The following is a 24,306-nucleotide window of genomic DNA, read 5'->3' on the forward strand; positions in this document are numbered from 1 at the left end:
TTACCCTCCTCCCAATTTCTTCAAAATACAGACTTTATTATAAATTACTACATACTACAGCAATTTATTACCATACTTTATCTTCAATGGCCAAAAAGTGAAACGCCCATCCTGTCTGTCTGTCTGTCAACACCATGACACTTGTGATTTAATCACAATTAGCTGTTGTGCTGTCATTGTGCTTTGGTCTTAGAGAGCCCAGAGAGTGGTGGTGAATGGAGTGAAATCCAGCTGGCGATTGGTCACCAGTGGTGTTCCCCACGGGTCAGTGTTGGGGCCCATCCTCTTTAAAATCTTAATTGATGATTTGGATGAGGGAATTGAGTGCACCCTCAGGAAGTTTGCAGACGACACCAAGTTGGGGGGAAGTGTTGATCTGCCGGAGGGTAGGAAGGCCCCACAGAGGGAACTGGACAGGATGGGTCGATGGGCAGAGGCCAACGGGGTGAGGTTCAACATGGCTAAGTGCTGAGTCCTGCACTTTGGCCACAACAGCCCCATGCAGCACTACAGGCTTGGGGCAGAGCGGCTCAAAAGCTGTGCAGAGGTAAAGGACCTGAGGGTGCTGACTGATGCTCTCCTGAACACGAGCCGGCAGTGTGCCCAGGTGGCCAAGAAGGCCAACAGCACCCTGGCTTGTATCAGGAATAGTGCAGCCAGCAGGACCAGGGAGGTGATCATCCCTTTGTACTCAGCTCTGGTGAGGCCGCACCTTGAGTGCTGTGTTCAGTTTTGGGCCCCTCACTACAAGAAGGACATCGAGGCCCTGGAAAGTGTCCAGAGGAGGGCTATGAAGCTGGTAAAGGAACTGGAACACAAGTCCTGTTGGTAGTTGCCCTTGCACTGCAGACTGAAGATGTATAAAACTTGCACTTGACCACCAACTTTGTCTTTAGGTTTTCTTGAGGATAGGTCTGTTGATTTAAAAAAAAAATAATCAGATGCTCTCTTAAGGAACCTTAAGAGCCTCTTAGGAATTGGTGTTTTATTATAACTCAAAAAGAATTCCATGCCAAAGCAGAAGAAATGAGATTTAAAAAAAATATATATATATAAAATATATATATATATATATTGCCGTCAAATCCTGAGATGACAAAAAAGACCTTTATTGACTACAGGTAATTGCTACATTTTGAGACCATATTTTTGCAGTCAGTAGTGGATCTGCATTGAAATATCCAATAAAAGATTTGTTCTGGGTCAGCTACTTGGTTGTAATCAGCCACAATGCATAACAGTGTGTTCCTGTTAGCTTTTTTAGTGCTGAGGGGGTAGTGCATGTCTGATCTAATATATAAATGTTCTTGATGTAAAGTTAACTTTTCAACTTTATGAATATGTTTGGATTAGTAGAACATATTGGATCGTTTCTTCATAAACTGTGATGAAGCTGCTGTTTCTGAGATGCCAGCCTTTGGTCTTCAGCTTGAAGGTCTTGGAAGTTTGTTTACTTCAGTCATGTCAATTGTCTAATAAAGTATTACCTGGCCCTCTGTATATCAGTTCTTTCAAATATTTTTACAGTGAATTAACTAGAATAATGGATGGACTGACAAATCTAGAGGGTCTTTTGTAGTTAGAGAACTGACTTCTTGTAAAAAGTACATGCATCTCTTGAAGGATATCTGTTTGTGTTATTGATTAGACACCTAGTGAAGAGAACTTTTACAATATGGATGTTTTCCATTGTGAACTAGTATGCTTCAAGTATCACCAAGGCGTCATGTCTCTTGGTAGGTATAGAAACGAATCTGGTACAATAAGAAATGAGCCAACAAAGCCAATCATATCTCAGGCTGCATCAAAAGAAGCATGGCCAGCAAGTCAAGGCAGGCGATTTTCCCCCTCTACTCCACTCTTGTGAGACCTCCGCAGGGTACTGCACTCAGGTCTGGTGTTTCCAATACAAGAGAGACATGGATCTATTAGAGTGAGTCCAGAGGAAAGCCATGAAGATGGGTGACCAGAAGGCTGGAGCACCTCTCCTACAAAGAGAGGCTGAGAGAGTTGGGGTTGTTCAGCCTGGAGAAGAGAAGGTTCTGGGGAGAACTTACTGTGGCCTTACAGTAACTAAAGGAAGCCTACAGGAAAGATGGGAAGAGGTGCTTTACCAGGGTGTGTAGTGATAGGGCAAGGGGTAGCAGTTTTTAAACTAAAGGAGAGTAGATTTAGAGTATAGTGAGTGCGAATATTGCTAGTGGGAGTATCACTTGCTAGCCATATAATAAAAGGGAATTCTACCATCAAGGTTTCTTTAAGGAGATAAGTATTCTGCTAGCTGGTAAGTCTGGTAAAAGTGAAAAAAGGGATTTTGTGATAAAACTGAAATATTTTTTTCTTCTTCTACTTGTCTAATTCTTCCCAACTATTACTGGTTCTAATAAAAGATTTTTCTGCACAAATTTTGATATGATTTGCTTTGCAGTTTTCCTCTGCTCCAGATTTACCATTTATGGCTTTCTTTGGTTTTGGTTATTTAAAATCCCAAAATCTTAAGTGTTACCCCTTTTTTCTCATTTAGGTATTCTTGAAAACAAATGAGCTACTGTGGTGGTTTTACCTTGCTGGGTGGTTAAACTTCACCTCAAGCGCTCTATCACTCCCCCTCCTCCTCAGAAGAGGGGGAGAAGAAAGTATGCTGGAAAGAAAAAAATAAAAGGGCTCATGGATTGAGATAAGGATAATTTAATTAAAGGGAAAAGGAAGAGGGGAAAAAACAAGCAAAGGCTGTGCAGAAGCACAGAGGAAAAAAATTATATACTTCCCATCAATGAGCAATGATTGGCCATGTCCTGGGAACCTGGGCCTCAATATGCATAGCGGTTGCTTGGGAGGACAGATGTCTTTATAACAAGAGCTTCCCCTTTTCCCCCTTTTCTTGCAGAGTGTGACATCATATGGCATGGAATATCCCTTTGGTTGGTTTAGGTCAGCTGCCGGGGGGGTGCAGGGAGGTGATACCAATGCAGTTCTAGCTACAAGTGCAGAGCACAACACTTTATGAGCAACTGCAGGGAAAATTAACTCCATCCCAGCCAGACCCCAGTACAACTACTTTGGCACCAAGGCATAGTCAAAAGATGGGGGAGGATTTATTTACAGGGAGATTAGGGAAAGAGTTTATTCCTCAATGTGAAACAGGTTATGTAAGTTGGATGGCTGCCCCAAAGAATCATATTGCAAAACTCCTTAAAATGTTTGCAGAAGGGTGTGGTAATGGCAAATAGGAATTAGTTGCATATTAGTTTAGCAGCTGAGAGGTTTGACAAAGGACTTTTCATAAGCAAGCCTCTGGATAGGAATACCAGCCAACTTTTCGAGCTCGTTTAGAGTTTTCCTAATTGCTTAAACCTAGTGTTAGTAACTATATTCTGACTAATTCTTTGGTAGTGTCTGAGCAGGGAAAGCAACCGTAAAATCCTGATACTGTCAGAAATCTTCATAGGTGGTTCACAGTAGAAACACCTAACACAGTAGTTTCCTTTTTCAGTGGGATTCTTGCCCCCAGAGAGATATCTATCAATTCAAAAGTATCTGTCTGTCTGATAGGGCAGACACATTTATGGAAACATTCCTCTTCATTAGGTTGCTGCCTTCTCACATGGAAAATTCCTTCCTCCATTAGGACTGCTAATATGGAAGTAGGATTTCTTTGTGATCTTGATCTTGTTGAACCTCTTTTCTCTCTTTTTTTTTTTTTTTTTTTTTTTTTTTTTTTTTTTTTTTTTGGTGAACTGGATCTTAAGACTGTGGGCCATTGGCCAACTGCAGTGTGCATGCTCACATGCTGGGCAGGTAATCATTGCGTCTGCTGTTACTGACAAGGCTGATATGTGCTATCTTTTAAACCTTTTCTGAAAGCCTGGGGCTCAGGCTTCTCTGAAGAACCAGGTTCTTCATGTTTGATAAAGAAGCAGGCCTTCTGTGTGATTTGAAGAATTTATACTGAAGGAAAAAGTTATTCTTGCAGTGGGTATCTACAAGGTTAAAGGACCTTGGTTTTGGCTAATGATCATATGAAGTCTAGAAAATAAAGGACTTATTTCTTACACTATAAGAGTTTTGGCAGCTTGATAAACGATGAGTGCACATTGTTAGCTGTGCTGAGTGGAAGAGCATGGTATACTGAGATTAAGACATAGCTAATGTAGGAAACTAGGTTTAAGACTGCAGTAATTGGAACTTTCTGAAAAAAAAAAGGTCTCTGAAAAATGTTTCTGCTGATAGCAAGGATACATGCTCTTTCTACATAGCTGTGATTTATTTGTGTTTCTGCTTGTTGTTGTTTTCAGCCTAGTAATTCTATTAGAATGGGTCTAGATTCACAAACCTTACAACACTTTGTTCTCTAGCTCCTTGTTGAAGGAATGTGCAGTTTGCTCTCGTGCTTTGGAGTCTGTGATAGCATACATAATTTCTTTATGGACAAAACAAAAAATGCAGTTGTCTTTCTTGATGCTACTGAATTAAAAACTGCTATTTTGTATTTCAGGCATAACAGCTATGATCAAATTATGTCCAGACCTTAATAGGTTAATTTGATCTTAGTATAATTAGTTAAAATGAAATATATGAAAACTAAATGTGATCAGGTGGGCTAGTTGAAGAAGCTGTTCATAGCTTGACTGTTAACAGTTTCTGAAAATAGCAAGAGATTACTGCTCGTTTGCCTTTTTAATTAAGTGATTTTAGTAATGCAGTGGTAAACCTTTATGGTCAAATATCCTACTACGTTGTTTTGGGAGTTGAATGTGGAAATTGGGCTATTGGATTGACTTTTTACTGTGGTAAATCAAATTTTCATAGATTTTTTTTTATCCTACCACCAGTCTAGCTGTATCTGTCTAGGTACAGAAAATGTTTTCGAGTTCCCTGCCAATGGAAGAAACAAAATGTTTGCAATTTCACTCTCTGAATATGAAAAGAAACAAACAAAACAAAACACAGAGAAATCAGTCCTCCAGGTAGTTCTCAAGTAATCAAATTCAGGAGTCAAGTCCAAGCAATTCATCTTTTTCCATGGTTCATTTGGTAATAAGTTGATGGTTGCCACCTAAGTACCTGATGGCTAAGTCCGCCTACATAGCACAGAGCTTAGTAATCATGTTTTTTAAGGGTGGTATATTCTGTATGGATGTTTCTGCTATAGAATATTTAGTTTAGGATTTAGCAGCAGTGCAAACTTGGCCTGAGCCTTTTGACGTAATCAGGAGCAAATGGTCAAATGCTGTAGAGTAGCATATTAATGGGGAAGGTGAGAGTATTTCCAGCACACTTGGCCCTGCCCTTGCTCCTTGCTTATGTTATCAAAGGGCTGAGAACCCTGTCAGGAAAGACCTTACCTATTCTTATAGGTGACCTGTTTCTTAACTGGGAAACTCCTGAAACTCCTGCTCCTGTAGGGCTGGCAAAAGTAGAGAGGAAACGAAGAAGTGCTGCTCTCCTTGGCAAAAACCTCCCTTAGTGTGATCGGATCCTGGTGTGAGCACCAAGTGAAGTTCTGTAGGTCTTGGATCCACAGAGAAGTGGGGTGGAAACCAGGACAGGAGAGCAGGGGATGCACTGAAGAGTAGCAGCAACAGGCTGGCCTGGGGGTGCCAGAGGCAGTAAGGAAAGGAGTATGCCGCAGACTGGATAGCCAGCCAGTCTCTGAGCAGAGCCAGGTGCAGAGGGGACAGCAGAGAGGAGACTGGAGCAGGACTGAGAGGTTGGCCTAGAGCCTGACCAGCTGTTTCCTACCCTTGTTTTATTTTCTGCCTCGTCATACACCTTTCCCTGTCTTTCAGTGCTTTGAACATGTTGGTCTTGTTACTTTCTAAGTTACAGAGCCAGTTCAACAGCAGCAAAACAGTATAATAGCATACAAAGAACCTAAAGCTTCAGCCTCCTCTTCCCTTGTCCTCTCTGCAAAGCTCTTTAATGTGCTACATCATATTCTGTAGATAGTGGATGGTTGGAAACGTGATGTATAAGAGTGTGGCAATGCAAGGAAAACCAAGATGAGTGATTTGTTGCCATGCTATTTAAACTGCTTTGGCTTTACTTTTCAATTTACCTTTGAAACTTTGAAAAGTTGAATCTTTCAAGAGTATTCTATCAATTTAGAACTGAAATTACTTTGGGGAGATGAATTTCAATATCAGTGTTTCTGCAAAGATAATTAGATTTGAGTGTTTAATAGCTGTTTCAAATAAGAGTTTGCTGAGATGTTGAAAAGTGTTTTAAAATGTTGAGTTTGATGTTAAGACATCATGTCTTATGCAGATGAAATGAAAAATGTGATAGGGCAGTTGCTGTGCAGGTAGGTTGCCCAAAAAGGTTGCCCAGGAAAGTCCTCTGGCAATAAAGTCGGTGCTTTTGTTAGATATGAAGAATAAAGCTTTTTGAATCAAAAATGGGCGACTTTTCAGGATCAACTATTAAACAGGAGTTTTTAGTTGGTAATATGTTCTTTACTCAAATGTTAGTCTTTACAGAATGAAGCTAGAGTAGGTTATGACACTTAAACTTTTGCTTTGCTTGAATTTTTTTCTTCCCAGCTTTCTTAGGATTGAGCAACATGTTTTCATATACTACATGGTCATATTTCTTGCAGTAAAATATGTTGCTCATTTTTCTTAAAGTGGAATCTGCATGTCTCTGAATCACAAATTTTCTTACTTTCAAACCTGAGTCTTCTCTCTTCATTGCAGTATGCTGTGGTTAGATGATGTTGTTTGGGTTTTTTTTTGATGTGTGCAGGCATAACATACTAGTTATGGGGCTAAGTATGAAAAACTTGTTTGTAGCTATATTTGTTAACATACAAAATAGTTTGCAAAACACTTATCTCTAGCATTAGTAAAATACTAGTCTTATAAGATCAGCGTGCCTGCAGGAGTTCACGAATCGTTTGGACAACTCTCAGACATATGGTTTAATTTTTAGGTAGTCCTGTGTGGAGCCAGGATTTGGACTCTGATCTTTGTGGGATCCAACTTGGGATATCCTATGCTTCTGTGAACATTAAGAATATAAGTTGTACTTGTTCCATCAACGCCATCTGTTAGTTGATATTTATGGCAGTCTGGGGTAGATGGTCCAGAGCAACTAGCTATATAGGTGCCTGTGCCTGAACAGAGGGTTTAGATGAAATGACCTCCAGAGGTCCCTTCAAATCCTTGTTGTCCTATGGCTCTGTGAAGGCAAGTGTACTTTTTAGACAGTATTTATGGAAATATTACTTCAACATTTGTTTTATTCAGAAATTAATATATTGAAGAATGTGACTTTCCTACTGATAAGAACTTCAGAGAAAGTGCAGGAAAAAAAAAGTGTATTCATGTTGCTATTCACTATTCTGTGCAATTTCAGGTGAGGTATTTCTACATTGTGCTGAGATTCTGTTCAAACATTTTAAAAAAAAAAAACAGCACTTAACCCCAAAAAGCTCACAAACTCAAACTCTGTAACCTGAATGAGAGATATCTACTGATGCCTTGTTTTTGAAATTTTTCTCTCTGCATATCTGATTACAGATGTGTTTAGCTAGGCATCTTCCTGAGCAATGCTAGCCAAGTGTCTTTGTTCAACTGTAAATTGTTCAGTGCTGTTACAGTAAAATAATTTTTGCTTGTATGAAATAAAATTGCTACAAATGTCATGGTTATCTTTTGATTCTTCAGTGTTAGTAGATGGAAAAACAATTCTAATTCAAATAGTAACTTTAATCTCTTCCTATAGAATCAAATCGTTCAGTTAATTGGAATAAGTGTATACCTAGTGGCCTCATTAAGATGGCATTTTATTTTTGCTAGTTTTGGCTAAGTTAAAAACAGACAAACTACAGTGATAGTGGATCATGTTTCATTAATTTGTATCTCTTAAAATGTTTTGTTTGTAAAGATCTTCAATGTGAATAGAGGGAGTTGGCCTAATTATCTAGCTGCTTTTGCTGAAGGTTTAAGGTTGTGATTTGCACAGAACCAGAATAAATTAACAAATTCACCAAGCTTGTGAAACAGGATTTTTCTGGCATGTAGTTGTGGGAGAAAAAAAAGGAGAAAGGGAAAAAAAAAAAAAAAAAAAAAAAAACAGATTTAAGCTGAAGAAAAAGTCATGGTTTCCAACCGTGCCACTGATTTTGAGCACCATCTTAATTTAAAGGGAACTTCTGAGGTTTATTGGTCACTTCATCACAGTACAATTGTCCTAATGCTGATCCACAAAAATCTGTTTTTTAAGTATTGGAGGAGGAGAGGTCTCATGTTTTGGAGTTGGTAAGCTTTGTTCATTCTCTTGTGTTTATTTGAGGTCCCTTCTCATCCCTGACAGCCCCCCCCTCCCCCTTTCCCCCCCAGCAGCGTTTATCATTGCTCAGGTAGCATATGGCTCAGGAGCATTACACATACAGCTTGTCAGGTGTTGATGGGTTATTCCTGTTAGTTCATCGTTCCATCTGAAGCCTCATGCTTTTCAAAGACAAAAGCCTCGTACCACATGCAGCAGTGCCATTGTTCTCAGATAGTGCTGGGCAGTTTTGCCAGTACCACAGAGTGAGAAAGGGGCTGGTTTGTGGTCTGATGGGTCCTGACTCCAAGGCTCTAGTTACTTGATTATGTGTATGCAATATGTACAGCTGCAGAAGTCTGAAACAGTGGTTGATGGGATCTATGGTGTCTGGGGAGAGAAGCAAGCGGGGAATGTTAGGTACTGAACTATAGGACTGCTAAAAAGCAAGGGGTTTTGAGTAGGACATTAGCCTCTTCCCCCACTAACAATTAACCTACCTTTGACGGAAAAAAATGGCACACAATCATTCTCCCCCTCTTTTGTTGCCTACTTCACCCTATGTCCCTTGATAAGATCACCCAAAACTAAGCACATTGTTGGGTAGGAACTTTACTAATGAATAATTACTGTTTTTTGAATGTTTCATAAATGAGCAGTCTATTTTAGGGAGACTTCCAGTTTAGCTGCTGCTCTTTGTTCTCCTCCTTTTCACCACCTTCATTATCATGTTATCTGTTGGCATCTGTTCTTGTCTTGGCTCAGGATTTTAGGTGGTGACTGGCCTCAATCTTTTTTATGAAATATGAAGTTGTTTGTAGAGCAACAAACCTCACTGGACTGCTGACTTGTGGTTATGTAAAACTTTTTGTTCAAATGAAAATTAAAATGCAGTTCTTATGTGTTTTAACCACTCTTTGAGTATTAGATGAATTGAATCAATTCCGTTTGTAGAATCAATCTGCTAAAGTGTTTCAGGGAACATTAGCCCTTTATGTTGGGTAGTATTGGGTAGTAGCTGTGTCCTTACTCGGCTCCATGTTCAGCTGTTTTCCTTTGGAACACTTCAGTTTCTTTACTGGTCCATGTTATTTCCCCTGTTGTCAGAGTGGTTGATGTTAGTCTGTCATCTACTTTAAAAGTTTTGCTTTTAGAGAGTGGGAAAACTCCATTAGGTTAATTTATTTGGTTTCAGTAGTAAATTGTAAAAGACAAGCATTTCTCTGGAGCTGGATTAACTTCTAAAAACTTAGATAAGTGTGGTTTATTTTATGTTACTTCCTTTTCCATTACTGAGACTCATACATTTTTATTCTTTTTCCCAACATCTGGAGGTTTTGCCTGTTAGCTGCAGGTTGGGATGGGGAAAGTGTTACAGGCTGCATTTACCTTGTGGTCTTAGCAGGTACCTAAGAAAACTGTTGTATAGCAACTGCTTCAGTCAGGAAGGCGACAAAACACTTTTCCTGAGGATATTATATTTAAAGAGAGTATTTGAAAGTTACTTTTGATCAGCTGAAACAGAACTGGTATATACTGTTTGAAAATTTATACCTCAAATGTAAAGGCCAGGTCTTACTGAAAGATCTTGATAAAAATCTCTGATAATTGCTAGATTTATTAATGATTGCTGATTTCTTTTTTGGTACACATTTACGGGAAAGGGGACGGAACAGAAACCCCCAGAGAGAAAGAGGAATCTTTTCTTACTTTTTAAAGTAACACCTTTACTTCCAAAGAAGCTGGCAGCGATTCTTCTGAAGTGTCATCTTCAGTGAAAGCCACTATCTGTAAACAGCTGCATTTTGAAAATACTGTTTCTAGTTCTAGCAAGACTGAGAGCAGGCAGGAGGGCAGAAGCTATTCAAGGGAAGCAGAGATCAAAATGACAGGTAGTACTCAGCCCTGTATGGTACAAGGGCTAGAAAGATAGTAAACTTGGTGGAACAGATCTTCATGATTTAAGGAAAGTTTGCTTATGAATGCAACACTAATTCAAATAGCCACATTGATCATAAATTGATGATAGGTTGGCACAAAAAAAAAAAGACATTCCTACTGCACTGTAATGCTATGTATGTTCTACATGTTCTGTAGTGGCTGTTGCACTTCTGAAGGCTGCTGTCATTCACCAGTCTTAAAACAGCACAAGCTACATTACTTCTTTGTTCCTTTATGTTCTTTCTGGTGTCTCAGTGCTTTCAGTGTGACATGCATCTCCAGAACACCTGCAGGGGATTCAGTTCTTGGTTTTGTACTTGTGTGTAGATATATAAGACATGATAAAATTGCAAGTTCCTCGTTCTAATTCATACTTGTGTAGTCCCTGCAGATGCACCAAGAGCCAGTAGCATGTCTCCTTATTTGGGTGGATGGGGAGTAATAGGGAATATATATTTGTTACTGTCTACCTCTTTGATTTCTGATTTCTCCTATGCTAGAATATAAAGCTGAGATTCACCGTTCTGAAATTCAGCCAGCCTAGAGGGCTGCTCTGGGTTATCCACCTAGAGTCACAGAATCACAGAATCATTTAGGTTGGAAGAGACCTTCAAGATCACCTAGTCCAACGTCTGACCTAACACTAACAAGTCCTCCACTAAACCATATCACTAAGCTGTACATCTAAACGTCTTTTAAAGACCTCCAGGGATGGTGACTCAACCACTTCCCTGGGCAGCCCATAGAGTCCTATTCTAGGCAGGTGTGGAGAAGACAACTAGAGAGCAGTTTGGTTCTTTTTATTTTGTGTACCTTTTATGGGGGTGGAAAGATCTGTGTTCTTGTACTGAGTAGCCAATCTAGATTAGAGGAGTTGTTTCTTAGACAGCTGAAGGTGACAGAATAGTTCTGCCCTTAATATCTGTGAGGTGTTTATTAGAGAGTTGTAGAGTTCTTGTAAAATGTGATTCTTCTGGTATTATTCCATTAAATGGGTATAGATTAAGCAGACATGCACATTCTAGTTTTTGCTTAATTTAGCAGTCTTGTTTTTAAAGTTTAAATGAATTTGACAGAATGGTTCAAGTTATATCGAAAAGGTAGAGCAGTGTAATTGTTATTTTCAGTATCCCCAAGTATGATGTATAATTGTAACCATATTTGTAGCATGTTGCTTGTTGTCTCAAGGTGAGTTGGGGGAGAATAGGTTCCCTCTTCTCCCTGCCCCTTGCCCCCACCACCTGAAAGGTTTTGAGATACAAAACACCTAATTGCAAATGATAGTAAACTGAAATGAGCAAAGGATTTTTTGTTGTTGTTGATTTTTTGTTTATTTATTTTTTATGTTCTGGGTGAAATGCTAATCACAGAAACATAGAATGGCTTGGGTTGGAAGGGACCTCAAAGATCAAATAGTTTCAACGCCCCTGCTCTGGGCAGGGTTGCCAACCACTAGATCAGGTTGCTCAGGGCCTCATTTAACCTGGTCTTGAACACCTCCAGGGATGGATCATCCACAGCCTCTCTGAGCAACCTGGTACAGTGTTTCACCACCCTCTGAGAGCAGATTTGGTTTTAGTTTAAAGAATTTTAAATGTAGATGGAAAATTAGATTTTTAAAGGTACAGACTTTGGGCTCCAGTACAATTTGTAAGTAGGTGTCAAGGCTGGTAGAAAATGTTAAACGTGAGGAGCACATATTTTATGTGAGAACCTGAATTTGTATTGAAGGAAAACTATATTTCAGGTGTGGATCCATCCCTGCAAGCAGAGAACAGAGTGCCAGGCACCTCGCAAGCTACTGCTGCTGTGTCTAAACAGCAGAAATCACGTTCTACTAACTCAAGGGATGAGCGCTTCCGATCTGGTAAGTAAAGATAAGTAGCTAAAACACCAGGTGTCTTAACTAGAAAAAGATTACCAGTACAGTAGTATGTATGCCTAAAGAAGAAGATGGAAGGAAAGATCTAATGAGTATTTTTCAAGTAGCTTTATGTGTTTCTACACACAAGAGTTTTTGTTCAAATCCGGAATGAAAGAAGTACTAGGAGAGGAAGAAATTGCATCCATGCTTTGTGACTTTTTTATTATTGTGAATTTACACCATGCTTAACACTTTTCTCTTGTTTGTTGATTGGGTTTCCGGTCTCTAATACAGTTACTTAAATGTTTACCAGAATATAATATGTGGGCTGTGGGTTTAATTTTGCTTGGTTGGCTGGGATGTTTTTTAAAGGAAGGCTATCGGATTTGAGTATTTGCTGTAGCTCACTTTCAAATATTTCCTGGTTTGAAACAAGTGCACAAAAAAGGGAAATGTCACAATGGATACTCTACATCAGTTTTAAATGGACACCACTGTGACAAACCTGTTTTGGAAAATTATGTGAAAATACCAATGTCATCATCACATCCTGTATCCATTGTTACTTTTCAGGTGGTTACAATACAGTTTCCCTGTGAAATTCCTTGTCACAATAGTGAGAAAAGGCAGGTGTTTGGAAGCTTTTCTCTGCTAAATACCTTTGGACTTCTAACTGGAATTTTTGCTTTTGCTTGCAATGGAAATTATATGTCTTGGATTTGGGTATGAGGAGTGCAAGTAATGATATGTACCATATTGGTACATGTGACCCAGTTGATCTTGGGTCACCTTGCGTTGCAATTGCTTCATCACGGTAGCTTATTGGATCATATTTACATTGCTGACATTTAAAACCTTGCTCCAGAAATGGAGTTGATATGTCTACATGGGTTCTTTATGAATAATTGAAGGATGAATGGGATCCTTAAATATTCTGAGGAACATACATGGATTCCTTGGAAAGATGTATATAGTCAGCTGCACAAAGAAACTTCTGGATTTCAGTGAAGATTACGTAGTATTAAAATTAACAAAAGGAGAATTTGATTAGTGTACAAAGTAGTCATTGAAATATATTTTTGCATTTCAAATGTATCTTCAACAGTAGAATCTGTTGAATATATACTGAAAAAGTAGATTGAGTGGTTGAATTGCAGCCATGATTTCCAAGTTACTTTGTGAAAAAAAGAGTTTCCAAGTAAATTACAATCTGAGTCATGAATCTGATAGAAAGTAATTCATTTAAGTAGCACTTATTTCTGTTAGTTTAACAACATCAAAATTTGCAAGAAGAGCACAATTACAACAGGGAATACTTGGAAGCCATTAGCCAGGAGAGCTAAGAGGTTCTAGAGCAATGTTTTCTACATGGCTACTTTTCCTGTCTTAGAGCCTCAGATGTCTTACTTAATTTGCACCAAGGATACTTTAAAGCAAACAAATAAAAAGCAACTAAACAGCCCTGCCATATTACTGGTATTGTTTGGGGCAAGTTTAGCATTGGTCTCTTTAATCGTACAATGCAAGACATGTAGTAAGTAGTAGGTGGATATTAAACAAGTTCAACTAGCATATTTGCTTATAAATGTACCTCTTAAATATTAGTCTATCAATGCTTCATCTTTTCCTAGAGTTAATATTTCTATGGTCTTGGTGATTTAAATTTCTTTAAATCAACTTTCAGTAAATCCGTACAACTCTGCCTTGTTGGTCTACAGCCTAGCAAGTTTGCAGATGACACCAAGCTGAGCGGTGCAGTCGATACAATAGAGGGAAGGGATGCCATCCAGAGGGACCTGGACAGGCTGGAGAAGTGGGCCCATGAGAACCTAATGAGGTTCAACAAGGCCAAGTGCAAGATGTTGCACTTGGGCTGGGGCAATCCCAGGTATTTATCTAGATTGGGAGAAGAAGTTGAGAGCAGCCCTGCGGAGAAGGACTTGGGGGTCCTGCTGGACGAGAAGCTGGACATGAGCCAGCAGAGCACGCTTGCAACCCGGAAGGCCAACTATGTCCTGGGCTGCATTAAAAAAGGGGTGGCCAGCAGGGAGAGGGAGGTGATTGTCCCCCTCTACTCTGCTCTTGTGAGACCCCACCTGGAATACTGTGTGCAGGCCTGGGGCCCCCAGCACAAGAAGGATGTGGAGCTCTTGGAACGGGTCTAGAGGAGGGCCACTAAGATGATCAGAGGGCTGGAGCACCTCTCCTGTGAAGAAAGGTTGAGGGAACTGGGCTCGTTTAGCTTGGAGAAGAGAGGGCTCTAGGGAGACCTCATTGCGGCCTTCCAGTACTTGAAGGGAGCATGTAAACAGGAGGGGAAACGCCTGTTTACATGTGTTGATAGTGATAGGACAAGGGGGACTGGTTTTAAACTAAGACAGGAGATTTAGGTTAGATATTAGGAGGAAGCTTTTCACTCAGAAAGTGGTGAGGCACTGGAACAGGTTGCCCAGGGAGGTTGTGGGTGCCCCATCCCTGGAGGCATTCAAGGCCAGGCTGGATGTGGCTCTGGGCAGCCTGCTCCAGTGGTTGGCAACCCAGCCCGGAGAAGAGGGGTTGAAAATGGATGATCTTTAAGGTCCCTTTCAATCCAAGCCATTCTATGATTCTATGTTAAATGTTGTGGAAGATAAGCAATAATTTTGGACACTACTGCTTCTTCCATCAATTACGTGCCGTATGTGTTCTGTAGACTTGAGGGGGGGAGAATCTTGTTTCTTTTTCTTTTTTTTTATTTCCTTCTAGTCTTCTATTTATATCTTCTCCCCCTTGCATCTTTCAGCTCTGCTGTGTCCTTTGCAAGGGTAGCTGATGAGGTTGGAATGCAATTTTTTATAGAACAGGATCTCTTTCTGGAGCAATTATAGTACTTTAGAGCCATCAACATAAATTATTTTAAATAAGCAAGCAAGACAATTATGCCTTTTTGTGCAATTAATCTGCCACTTACTAGCTGCAAGCAGATTTTTTTATAGTTTTCTGGAATTGTCTTCTATTTAAGTTAACTAAGTTTTATCATCCACAGATTTTTTTGTCTTAAAGCAGTAAATATTACCCAAAAATTTGCAACAGTGAAAATATGGTCAAAAAATACTGTAGGCTAATAAATTACCTAAGTGTTCCCAGAACAGCAGTTAACATTACAGTGCTTTAACTAGATTTGCATTCTGTTGAATGACAACAGTGTGGTAGAAAAGGTGAGAAAAGCAGAGACTTTGCAGGCATTTGTGCAGGCTGATAAGCACTTAGTACCTTGTATTCCACAATTCAGAGGACACTTTAAGCCACTATATTGCTGTTGCTGCTGGTAGTTCTACCATGAGGATGTGCAATTCCTAGTGAAGACTCCTGTTCCTCCTCTTGCTTTAGCCCCCACTTCGGTCTGGTTTTGGCTAAGAAGACGTGAGTTAGCTGGTGAGCCCTTAGGGTGTTTGAAGATGCTTTCCCAGCACCTATGCTTTCTCTTTCCACTCTTTCACTTTTTTCTAGCAACTGTTCTTCAGCCTCTAACAGCTGGGTCTTTACTGCTAATGCCCTGTTGAATGTACTGCTGCAGTATACAGCCTGTTCTCCCAACTTACCTGAAATAGGCTACAAGGATGTGTCTATTCCAGCTGATAAACAAGTCTGTTCAGTGTGCAAGTGTGACACCTGTATAGCAGTGTGGAAAATACTGTATTTCGTGTCATGTGACAGAGCTTGTTCCTACAACAGTCCTCTCTTCTCTATCAGCCTTGCCAGTCATACTTGCTTTCTTATTGTGGGAAGCAACATTTCAGTAGTAAATGCAAAATTCCAGTAGAAAATACAACAAACTAAAGAACTTCCAGTGGAAGTTTTTAATGAAAGAGAAAACCAGTTCCACCAAGAAGTGTAAGGGATGCAACGGTGAGTTCATGGCTGCTTACACAAGTGTCAAATTATCAATAAAACCCAGTTATTAGTTTGCATGGTTTCCCAATGGGTCGGTTAGCTGGTATAACCTCTCTAGTCTATACACAGTGCTACTTACAGTTCAAAAGTTAATCCCAGTGTTCTCTGAATGTCATACTATAATTAAGATACATCCTGAAAATATTCTTTTTTCTTTTTTTGGCAATCCTTGTCACGGGCATGCAGTCAGATGGGACACTAGTAGTTTGCAGCAGCCATTGTTAGAGGCCTGATGCTTGAAACTATTCCAATTTTCATTAAAATATATACTGATTACCTGTCCTTTAGCTATCTCTTGCTTTGTTAGAGTTAATTGGAATTGATTGGCTTATTTGAAAGTATCTGGGAAGAACCTCATGCTCAAGGACCAAAGAAGTTGCCAGGACTAGTACCAGAAATCAGTTCTTATGATTTTTAACATGCCTTCTAGCTCTGCGTTTGTCTAAAGACAGATTTTCTGTCAAATCATTACTGGTCATATATTACCATGAAGCAAGGTTTAGGATTCATGCATCATGAATGAAATAACATGCAGATTGTTGTTGTATCTACAGGGTCGAACATGCATGGAATTTACAGCTACTATACTAAACTTGAGCTGTTGTTTGTAATAATTGTAAACAGAGTAAATTATGTATCCCTTAATTTAGGAGTACTTTTTAAAACTCTGGGATCCTTTTCATAACACAGTCCTTTAAATATGGATGGATGTATCACAGGTGAGCATGACAAAGGCTTGTGTCTGGTAATGCTGCTAAGGAAGTGAGAAGGTGCAAGTTTTCTTCGGTACTTTTTGTACTGCTTAGAAACAAAATCAGCACAGACTTCAGTAACTTTGTTCTGTTGCTGTTCTGTAGTAGAACTGAAGAGCTATAGCTCAATGAATATTATTTGTTGTTTTGTTTTGTTTGTTTGTTTTTTTAAACGGACCCTAAAATACAGAGCTGTGGCTGACAACCTGTAGTTGGCATTAAGGTTAATTGCTCTAGGTACAGGACAGAGAGAGGACATTTCTTTTAATGTACATTGTGTAAGTGTATTTGTCACATGCCTCTGGGTTTCATACCTTGCATATGTCTATCAATCTCCTGTTACATATTTTCAGCCTTAGATGACCTCTTAATACAAGAATGCATTTTTATATATTTTTCAAAACTGAACTTAGGGACATGGATTTTTGGTAGAGTTGGCAGTGCTAGGGTAACAGTTAGACTTGATGATCTTAGAGGTCTTTTCCAACTTAAATGATTCTATGATTCTTGTACAGCATCTTCCATGTGAAACATGGTCATGCTTTTATCCTACCACAGTACTTGCTTTTTGGCCCTTCATCAGTACATGTTGGTGCATATCCATTTTATCTATTTTTCATGAGTTTAAATTTTAGTTCATAAGTCAGTATATTTTTGGTCTGTCTCATTTCTCCTTGACATCTGTTCACTTCTCATGATATTTTTTTTACCTAAGCTTTATGTGTTTAAATGATGATGTCAAAAGCTATGTTAAAGAGAAAAATCTATTGAAGACAATTTAGAATTACTTGAATACATTATTTTTTATCTGCAGTATAGTCTTGATTGAACACTAATTCCTTTTTACTAAACTCTTTGTTTATGGCTTAAAAATAACAATTTACTGTATATGCATTGGAATTTACCAAAAATTAAAAATAAATGAGCACTGAGAATTAATGTGTTAGGTGTTCTGTAACTTCAATACCGGTTGTCAGGGTGTTCTTTCTAATGATACTAGCAAAGCCTTTTTAAGCTGACTTCATGATGAAAATATGTTGATTCGACCTCCTTATATTCTCCCTTGAGTCTCTAATGAATTGCTTCTGAACTGCATTTGAGTGGAGTGGGTGCCAAGTGTATTTGTTCAGTCCTACTGAACACCCTTGAAGGTTATCAGGCAACTGATAAACTTGTCATAGCTTTGAGTTCAAAACCACATTACTGGAATTCAACTTTGGACCTTTCTGCTCTCCAAGAAATGCTTCTTCCTTTGAGATTGAAAACCTGTTGCTCTTCGTGAGGTAAGCAGTTGGACTAAATATAGGACAAAAGCATTAAGGGCCCTAATGTGCAATTCATGTTTTGTATTTGAGCTGTAAAGGATGACATTCATGCTTTCTATGTTTTTAGAAAGAAATTATGATTGAACTTAATTACTCTTAACCTTTTTGTTTGTTTTCTATGTAGATGTCCATACTGAAGCAGTACAAGCAGCTCTTGCGAAATACAAAGAGAGAAAAATGCCCATGCCTTCCAAGAGACGGTCTGTTCTTGTGCACTCTTCAGTAGAAACATACACACCTCCAGGTATCTATCGAGTTAATGTATTTAAATGTTGCCAGGTAAACTTGTTATCAAAACATAAAAGAGCAAGTTGCAGTGAACTTTTTCCATATTCATAGCTGTATTTGCTGATAACCACGTGTTGCCTGGATTTGTTCTTTGATGTCTTTCCACAAAGTTTTTAGTGTTTCATCTAGAGATGCTGTAGCTAATAAAGATACTCTTGAAAGCTACAAGAGAGTGTGAGCAGTTGCCCTGTCCCTTCTCTTACATAGTCTTACATGGAAAGAGAGAATCTTGGCAAGTATGTCAGAGTTCTAAGTACCTTATTTCATGTTGCATAAGATTCTTTTTCTTAAGAATTAGAAAAGATATACCAGGGTCCATTAGCTTGCAGAACACTCATCAGATTGTTTCAATTGTGAGCCATTTAAGCCATTCAATGTCATATGCTATAATTGTTCAGATTGTTTAGGTCAGGATGTTTCCTTAAATTTTTTAGGAAAAACGATAATCTTCCTATTGCCTCAGAATGAATTCTCTAGAGGTTAAGCAAATCTTTCTCCAGATACATCTTGCTAGCAAGCCAAGTATTTTGGGTCCAGTATTGTATACAAAGAAGAGCTTAGCTCTTAAGCTGTGAATGATGTGCTCTTGCCATTTCTAATATGCCCCTAGAGTAGAAGCACGCTGACCTCTAGTGCCCTTCTCTATCAATTCTATTTCTTAGTCCTGTAAAAGAGCAGATCCGCTGTGCTGCTCTGTTGCTTCCTGGGCTCTATTTCTTCTGTCTGTCATTTACAGGAAGTTCCAATTTTCTTTGCTAGTTTCTCAGTTGTTGTATTTTTTTTGTTTGTTTGTTTTGGGTGGGGGTGTCTTTGGTTATTTCATTAGTTAAAAAAATAATAAGTATCTTCTATAGTCTTAAATCGGATCTGTCTTCCCCCTTACAATTTCCCTTTAAGATAGGTTAAGGTATCACACTTCTTGATTAGATTATTCTACTTCTTGTATATTTGGATGCCCATAAGGACAATTAGTGCAGTAGGGCGGTTATCATGCTATTGAGTTTTCTTGTGTACAGGCTGTTTATGTATATATGAAGGTTATTGTGAATTGCATAAAGTGAAATCTTGGAGAAAATTCAATTATAGTGACTATCTGTATATTGAAGCTTCAGGAGAGAGGCTGTAAAATTTCTGTTTATAGCTTTTGAAAGCAATATTAAGTCTTACTGTCCAAAATAAATTCCGATGTTACAATCAGTAGTGCATTTGTGCTGCTTCACTCTGTCCTTCTGTCATTCGTGTTTGCCACATCACTGTGTTTGGAGTGAGGTGTATCACGATAAGAAAAGAACATGCTGTTATTCTGCCTAAGATTTCCTCGCCGAGGCGATCGGCTCTGGGGCAGATGTGTTCTGCAGCGGAATGGGGGATCGAGACGGGTGGGGCTTTTTTTCCCGGCATCAAGGCCACTTGAGGCAGCTGAGGGAGCTGCCAGGACCCAGCAGCCCTCGCGAGGGAGGCTGATGAGACATAGGCAGAGCCAGCAGCGGCAGGCCTTTCAAATCGGGCATTGCCACCATTTTGTAGCCACTCGCCGAGGTGATCGGCTCCGGGGCAGACAGGGTTAAAAGTTGGGTTAAAAACTGGCTGGATAGCTGGGCCCAAAGAGTCCTGGTGAATGGAGTTAAATCCAGTTGGAGGCCAGTCACTAGTGGAGTCCCCTAGGGCTCAGTACTGGGGCCAGTTCTCTTTAATATCTTTATAGATGATCTGCATGTGGGGATCGAGTGCACCCTCAGTAAGTTTGCAGACAACACCAAGTTAGGTGTATGTGTCGATCTGCTCGAGGATAGGAAGGCTCTGCAGGAGGATCTGGATAGGCTGGACCGATGGGCTGAGGCCAACTGTATGAAGTTCAACAAGGCCAAGTGCCGGGTCCTGCACCTGGGGCACAACAACCCCAAGCAGGGCTACAGGCTGAGAGATGAGTGGTTGGAAAGCTGCCTGGCAGAGAAGGACCTGGGAGTATTGGTTGATAGTCGGCTGAATATGAGCCAGCAGTGTGCTCAGGTGGCCAAGAAGGCCAACAGCATCCTGGCTTGTATAAGAAGCAGCGTGGCCAGCAGGGCTAGGGAAGTGATTGTCCCCCTGTACTCGGCTCTGGTGAGGCCGCGAGTACCTCGAGTACTGTGTTCAGTTTTGGGCCCCTCGCTACAGGAAGGACATGGAGGTGCTCGAGCGAGTCCAGAGAAGGGCGACCAAGCTGGTGAGGGGTCTGGAGAACAAGTCTTACGAGGAGCGGCTGAGGGAGCTGGGCTTGTTCAGCCTGGAAAAGCGGAAGCTCAGGCGTGACCTTATCGCTCTCTATAGGTACCTTAAAGGAGGCTGTAGTGAGGTGGGGGTTGGTCTATTCTCCCATGTGCCTGGTGACAGGACGAGGGGGAATGTGATAAAGTTGTGCCAGGGGAGGTTTAGGTTGGATATTAGGAAAAACTTCTTTACTGAAAGGGTTGTTAGGCATTGGAATGGACTGCCCAGGGAAGTGGTTGAGTCGCCATCCCTGGAGGTCTTTAAAAGACGTTTAGGTGTTGAGCTTAGTGATATGGTTTAGTGGAGGACTTGTTAGTGTTAGGACAGAGGTTGGACTAGGTGATCTTGGAGGTCTCTTCCAACCTAGATGATTCTGTGATTCAGTATACAAAAAATAGCTGGCATCCAGAAGCTCTGTTGGGAGAGATAAGGGAGTGGGATGACAGCTAGACTTCCCTGTCTCCCTTAGCATTTAAACTAGAATCTCCTGGCAGTTTTTTGAAGAAAACCCAAGTATTTCTTTTTTGGATTCCTTCAGGACAGATTTGGAGCAGCTCTGACAGTGTTCCTACCTGCTCCATCTTAGGTTTGTGTGCTGTATTAAAGAATCGAAATCCTGGGGGCTTGAGAGAATCTAGGTAAAAAATGTGATAGCTTCCCTGTATATAATGTGGAGAAGCTGTGAGGTTATGTGATCAGTGCTCATCTGCACACCTTCGAAGGAGTACAGACAACAGTGGTAGGTTGGGGAGCCCGAACAACACCTTGCCCCAGCTACTCCCAGGCCCATCCCAGAAGTCATCAGCACATCACAGATCCACCTTCACTAGCCCACAAGAGAACAGAGAACAGTGACAACGAAAACCCAAATCAAGTATTCAGAGGAAGGGTTCACCCTCTCCAGGCCCCTCCAGGACTGTCCCTGGAGAGCCTTGGCCCTGTTGTCCAGACATGAAACCTATCAAGTCTGGTCAGTACAAGAGTACCTTCTGGTCTTGGAGGGCATGTGCTGCCGGGGGTATGGGACACATTATGGGATGCAGGGAAAAGGCATTTTAGGATTGCACAAGATTTATTATAGGCGTTTAGGTGAGGAACCAAAAGTGGGGGAAAGGATGGATTTGGGTGATTTGTGGAGAAACAAGTATGGGGAAAACAAAGGAGTAAGGAGACTTAAAAAAGAAAAAAAAAAAAAAAGGCCAATTGTATAAGTGGTAGGCTTCCCTGGCTATGCCCTGCACATGACCAATGTTGTCTGTCCTATCTTTGTTACAATCTATTTCTATTGATTTTTCTGGGTGAAGGACTTCCTGTTCAGTGTGCGGGGAGAGGCTGAGGTCTGGCAGTTGAAGTTGGACCATGGGTTGGGGGACTGTGTGCCTGGGTGCCAGCAACTGGAGGGACCAGTGTGAGTGGACTCAAGTGTCATCAATGAGTGGGACCACAAGTCACTCAGGCCTGTGTGTCCATGGTGCCAGCAGCAGGAGTGAGAGCCTGAGTGCCAGCCACTGTGCTGGGACCAGCAGCCAGAGGCTCTGGGTGCCACTAACTAGAGAGATCAGAGTGACAGAAACCAAGCACCATCCCCTAGCGTGGGACTCAGGTCAGAGGCCTCTGTCATCCTGGAAAGGAAGCAGAATGAAGCCGTGGGTGCTGCCAGTGTGTGTTATCTGTGTGGCCAGCAGTGTATGCATGCATGTGGTGTCTACATGTGCTCTCTGCATGTGTGTCTACTGAGAATACATGCTTGAGCCTCAGTGCTGCTTGGACCTGGGGCATGGAGCTGTGGCAGCCTCGCCCCTCTTGGGTTAGCAGATTCAACATTGTATATTTTCCCTTAAGAGAAACCGTTTATATAGCTGCAGTCATATCAAATTCCAGCCTCCTTTGTTGTCAAGTGTGGTTACAGAATATAGATAATCTTCTGTGAAGTACCCTGGTTAGGAATGCAGCTGGATTTACCAGTTAAAGGAGAAGAGAAGTTTTGGCTGTTTCTTCTTGGGGGGAGGGGCAAAAATGCAATCAAACAGGAGCTGATAGAATGTCATCTTCTAACATGTCTGTCCAAGTGGTTAGCACAAAAGTAAAAATAGCCAGTCTGGGCTTTAGTGGGATACAGAAAAACCCTAACCAAATTATTGTGAAAGAAGATTAAAGTGTTGTCTCTGGGATCTGTTGTGCAGCTTATAAGAGAAGATAACTTGTTATGAGATACCCTTAGAAGAGATAAGACAACTAGATGTATTACTGTATCATGAGAGACCAGGCCATTCAAAAATACCGAGGAGTTGCTTCAGCTGCATCAATTGACAAAAATAATTGTCTTTTTATGGGCCTTATTTTAGAATCACAGAATCATCTAGGTTGGAAAAGACCTTCAAGATCATCTAGTCCAACCACCAGCCTGATCTGCAGAGCCCCATCACTAACCATGTCTCTCAGTGCCACATCCACGTGTCTCGTAAATAGCTCCAAGGATGGGTACTCAACTGCTTGACCACACTCTTCCTAATCTAACTGTGCGGTCTGCTTGACCACTCTTCCAATCTAACCTCCTCTGGCACAATTCTAGACTATTTCTTCACATCCTATCACTTTTCACCTGAGAAAAGAGACCAACACCCTCCTCCCTGCCAACACCCTCCTCCCTGCAACCTCCTTTCAGGTAGCTGTAGAGAGCATTGAGGTCTCTCTTCAGCATCCTCTGCTCCAGATTGAATACTTCCAGTTCCCTCATCCACTCCTCACAAGCCTCACTTTCCTAGTCCCTTCATCAGCTTCATTGCTCTTCTCTCCACAAGGTCAAGCAACTCAGTAGCTCAGTAGCCTTCCTGTAGTGAGGGGCCCAAAACTGAACACAGCATTTAAAGTGTGGTCTCACAGTGCTGCATACAAGGGGACAATCACTTCCCTAGTCCTGCTGGCCACGCTGTTTCTGATGCAGACCAGGCTGCCATTGGCGTTCTTGGCCACCTGGGCACGCTGCTGGCTCACATTCATCCAGCTGTCAACCAGCACCCCCAGGTTCTTTTCTGCTGGGCAGCTTTCCAGCCCGTCTCCCCGGAGCCAACACTGCTGCATGGAGTTGATGTGACCCAAGTGCAGGTCCTGGCACTTAGCAGCTGAATGTCTTGCAGCTGGGCTCAGCCCATTGCTCCAGCCTATCCAGATCCCTCTGCAAAGCCTTCCTACCCTCAAGCAGATCACCAGTCCCACCTAACTTGGTATCATCTGCAAACTTACTGAGGGTGCACTTGATCCCCTTATCCAGATTGTTGATAAAAATGCTGAACAAACCTGTCCCCAGCATTGATTCCTGGAAAATGCCACAGGTAACCAGATACCAACTGGATTGAACCCCGTTCACTGTGAGCCTTTGAGCCTGACCATCCAACCAGTTCTTCACCCAGTGAACTGTCCAAGCCATGAACAGCCAGTTTTCCCAGGTGACTTCTGTGGGAAACAGTGTCAAACAGTGTATTTGCAAAATTAACTCAGCAAGAAAATTGCAAAGAACCCAACTGGCTTTGAAGCATCTAATTTTACTGTCGAGCAGTAGTAACAAAGTTTTTTACTCTGGCAAGGAAGTTATGAGACTTGCTGGATCTGGTCAGTCTTCTTGAAAATAAATAAATCTGTCAGCCTGTATTTGCTGGTAAAGGTTTCAGGAGATAATGTTCTG

General features: G+C 40.9%; 1 protein-coding gene across 3 annotated transcripts in view; it reads left to right on the forward strand.

The window, feature by feature from the left end:
- The window catches only part of DIP2A (disco interacting protein 2 homolog A), a 121,590-nt gene that overhangs the window by 40,534 nt on the left and 56,750 nt on the right, over nucleotides 1–24,306 (forward strand). For all 3 annotated transcript variants that reach the window (XR_007708440.1, XM_035570655.2, XM_050711382.1), the window contains exons 3-4: nucleotides 11,960–12,079; nucleotides 18,211–18,330. Coding sequence is in view for 2 of the 3 variants with exons in the window: in XM_035570655.2 (XP_035426548.1) it covers nucleotides 11,960–12,079; nucleotides 18,211–18,330 (240 nt within the window). In the remaining variant the exon portion in view is untranslated. The remainder of the gene's footprint in view (nucleotides 1–11,959; nucleotides 12,080–18,210; nucleotides 18,331–24,306) is intronic.

The sequence above is a fragment of the Cygnus atratus genome, chromosome 6 (genome assembly GCF_013377495.2).
Source record: "Cygnus atratus isolate AKBS03 ecotype Queensland, Australia chromosome 6, CAtr_DNAZoo_HiC_assembly, whole genome shotgun sequence".
NCBI lineage: Eukaryota > Metazoa > Chordata > Aves > Anseriformes > Anatidae > Cygnus > Cygnus atratus.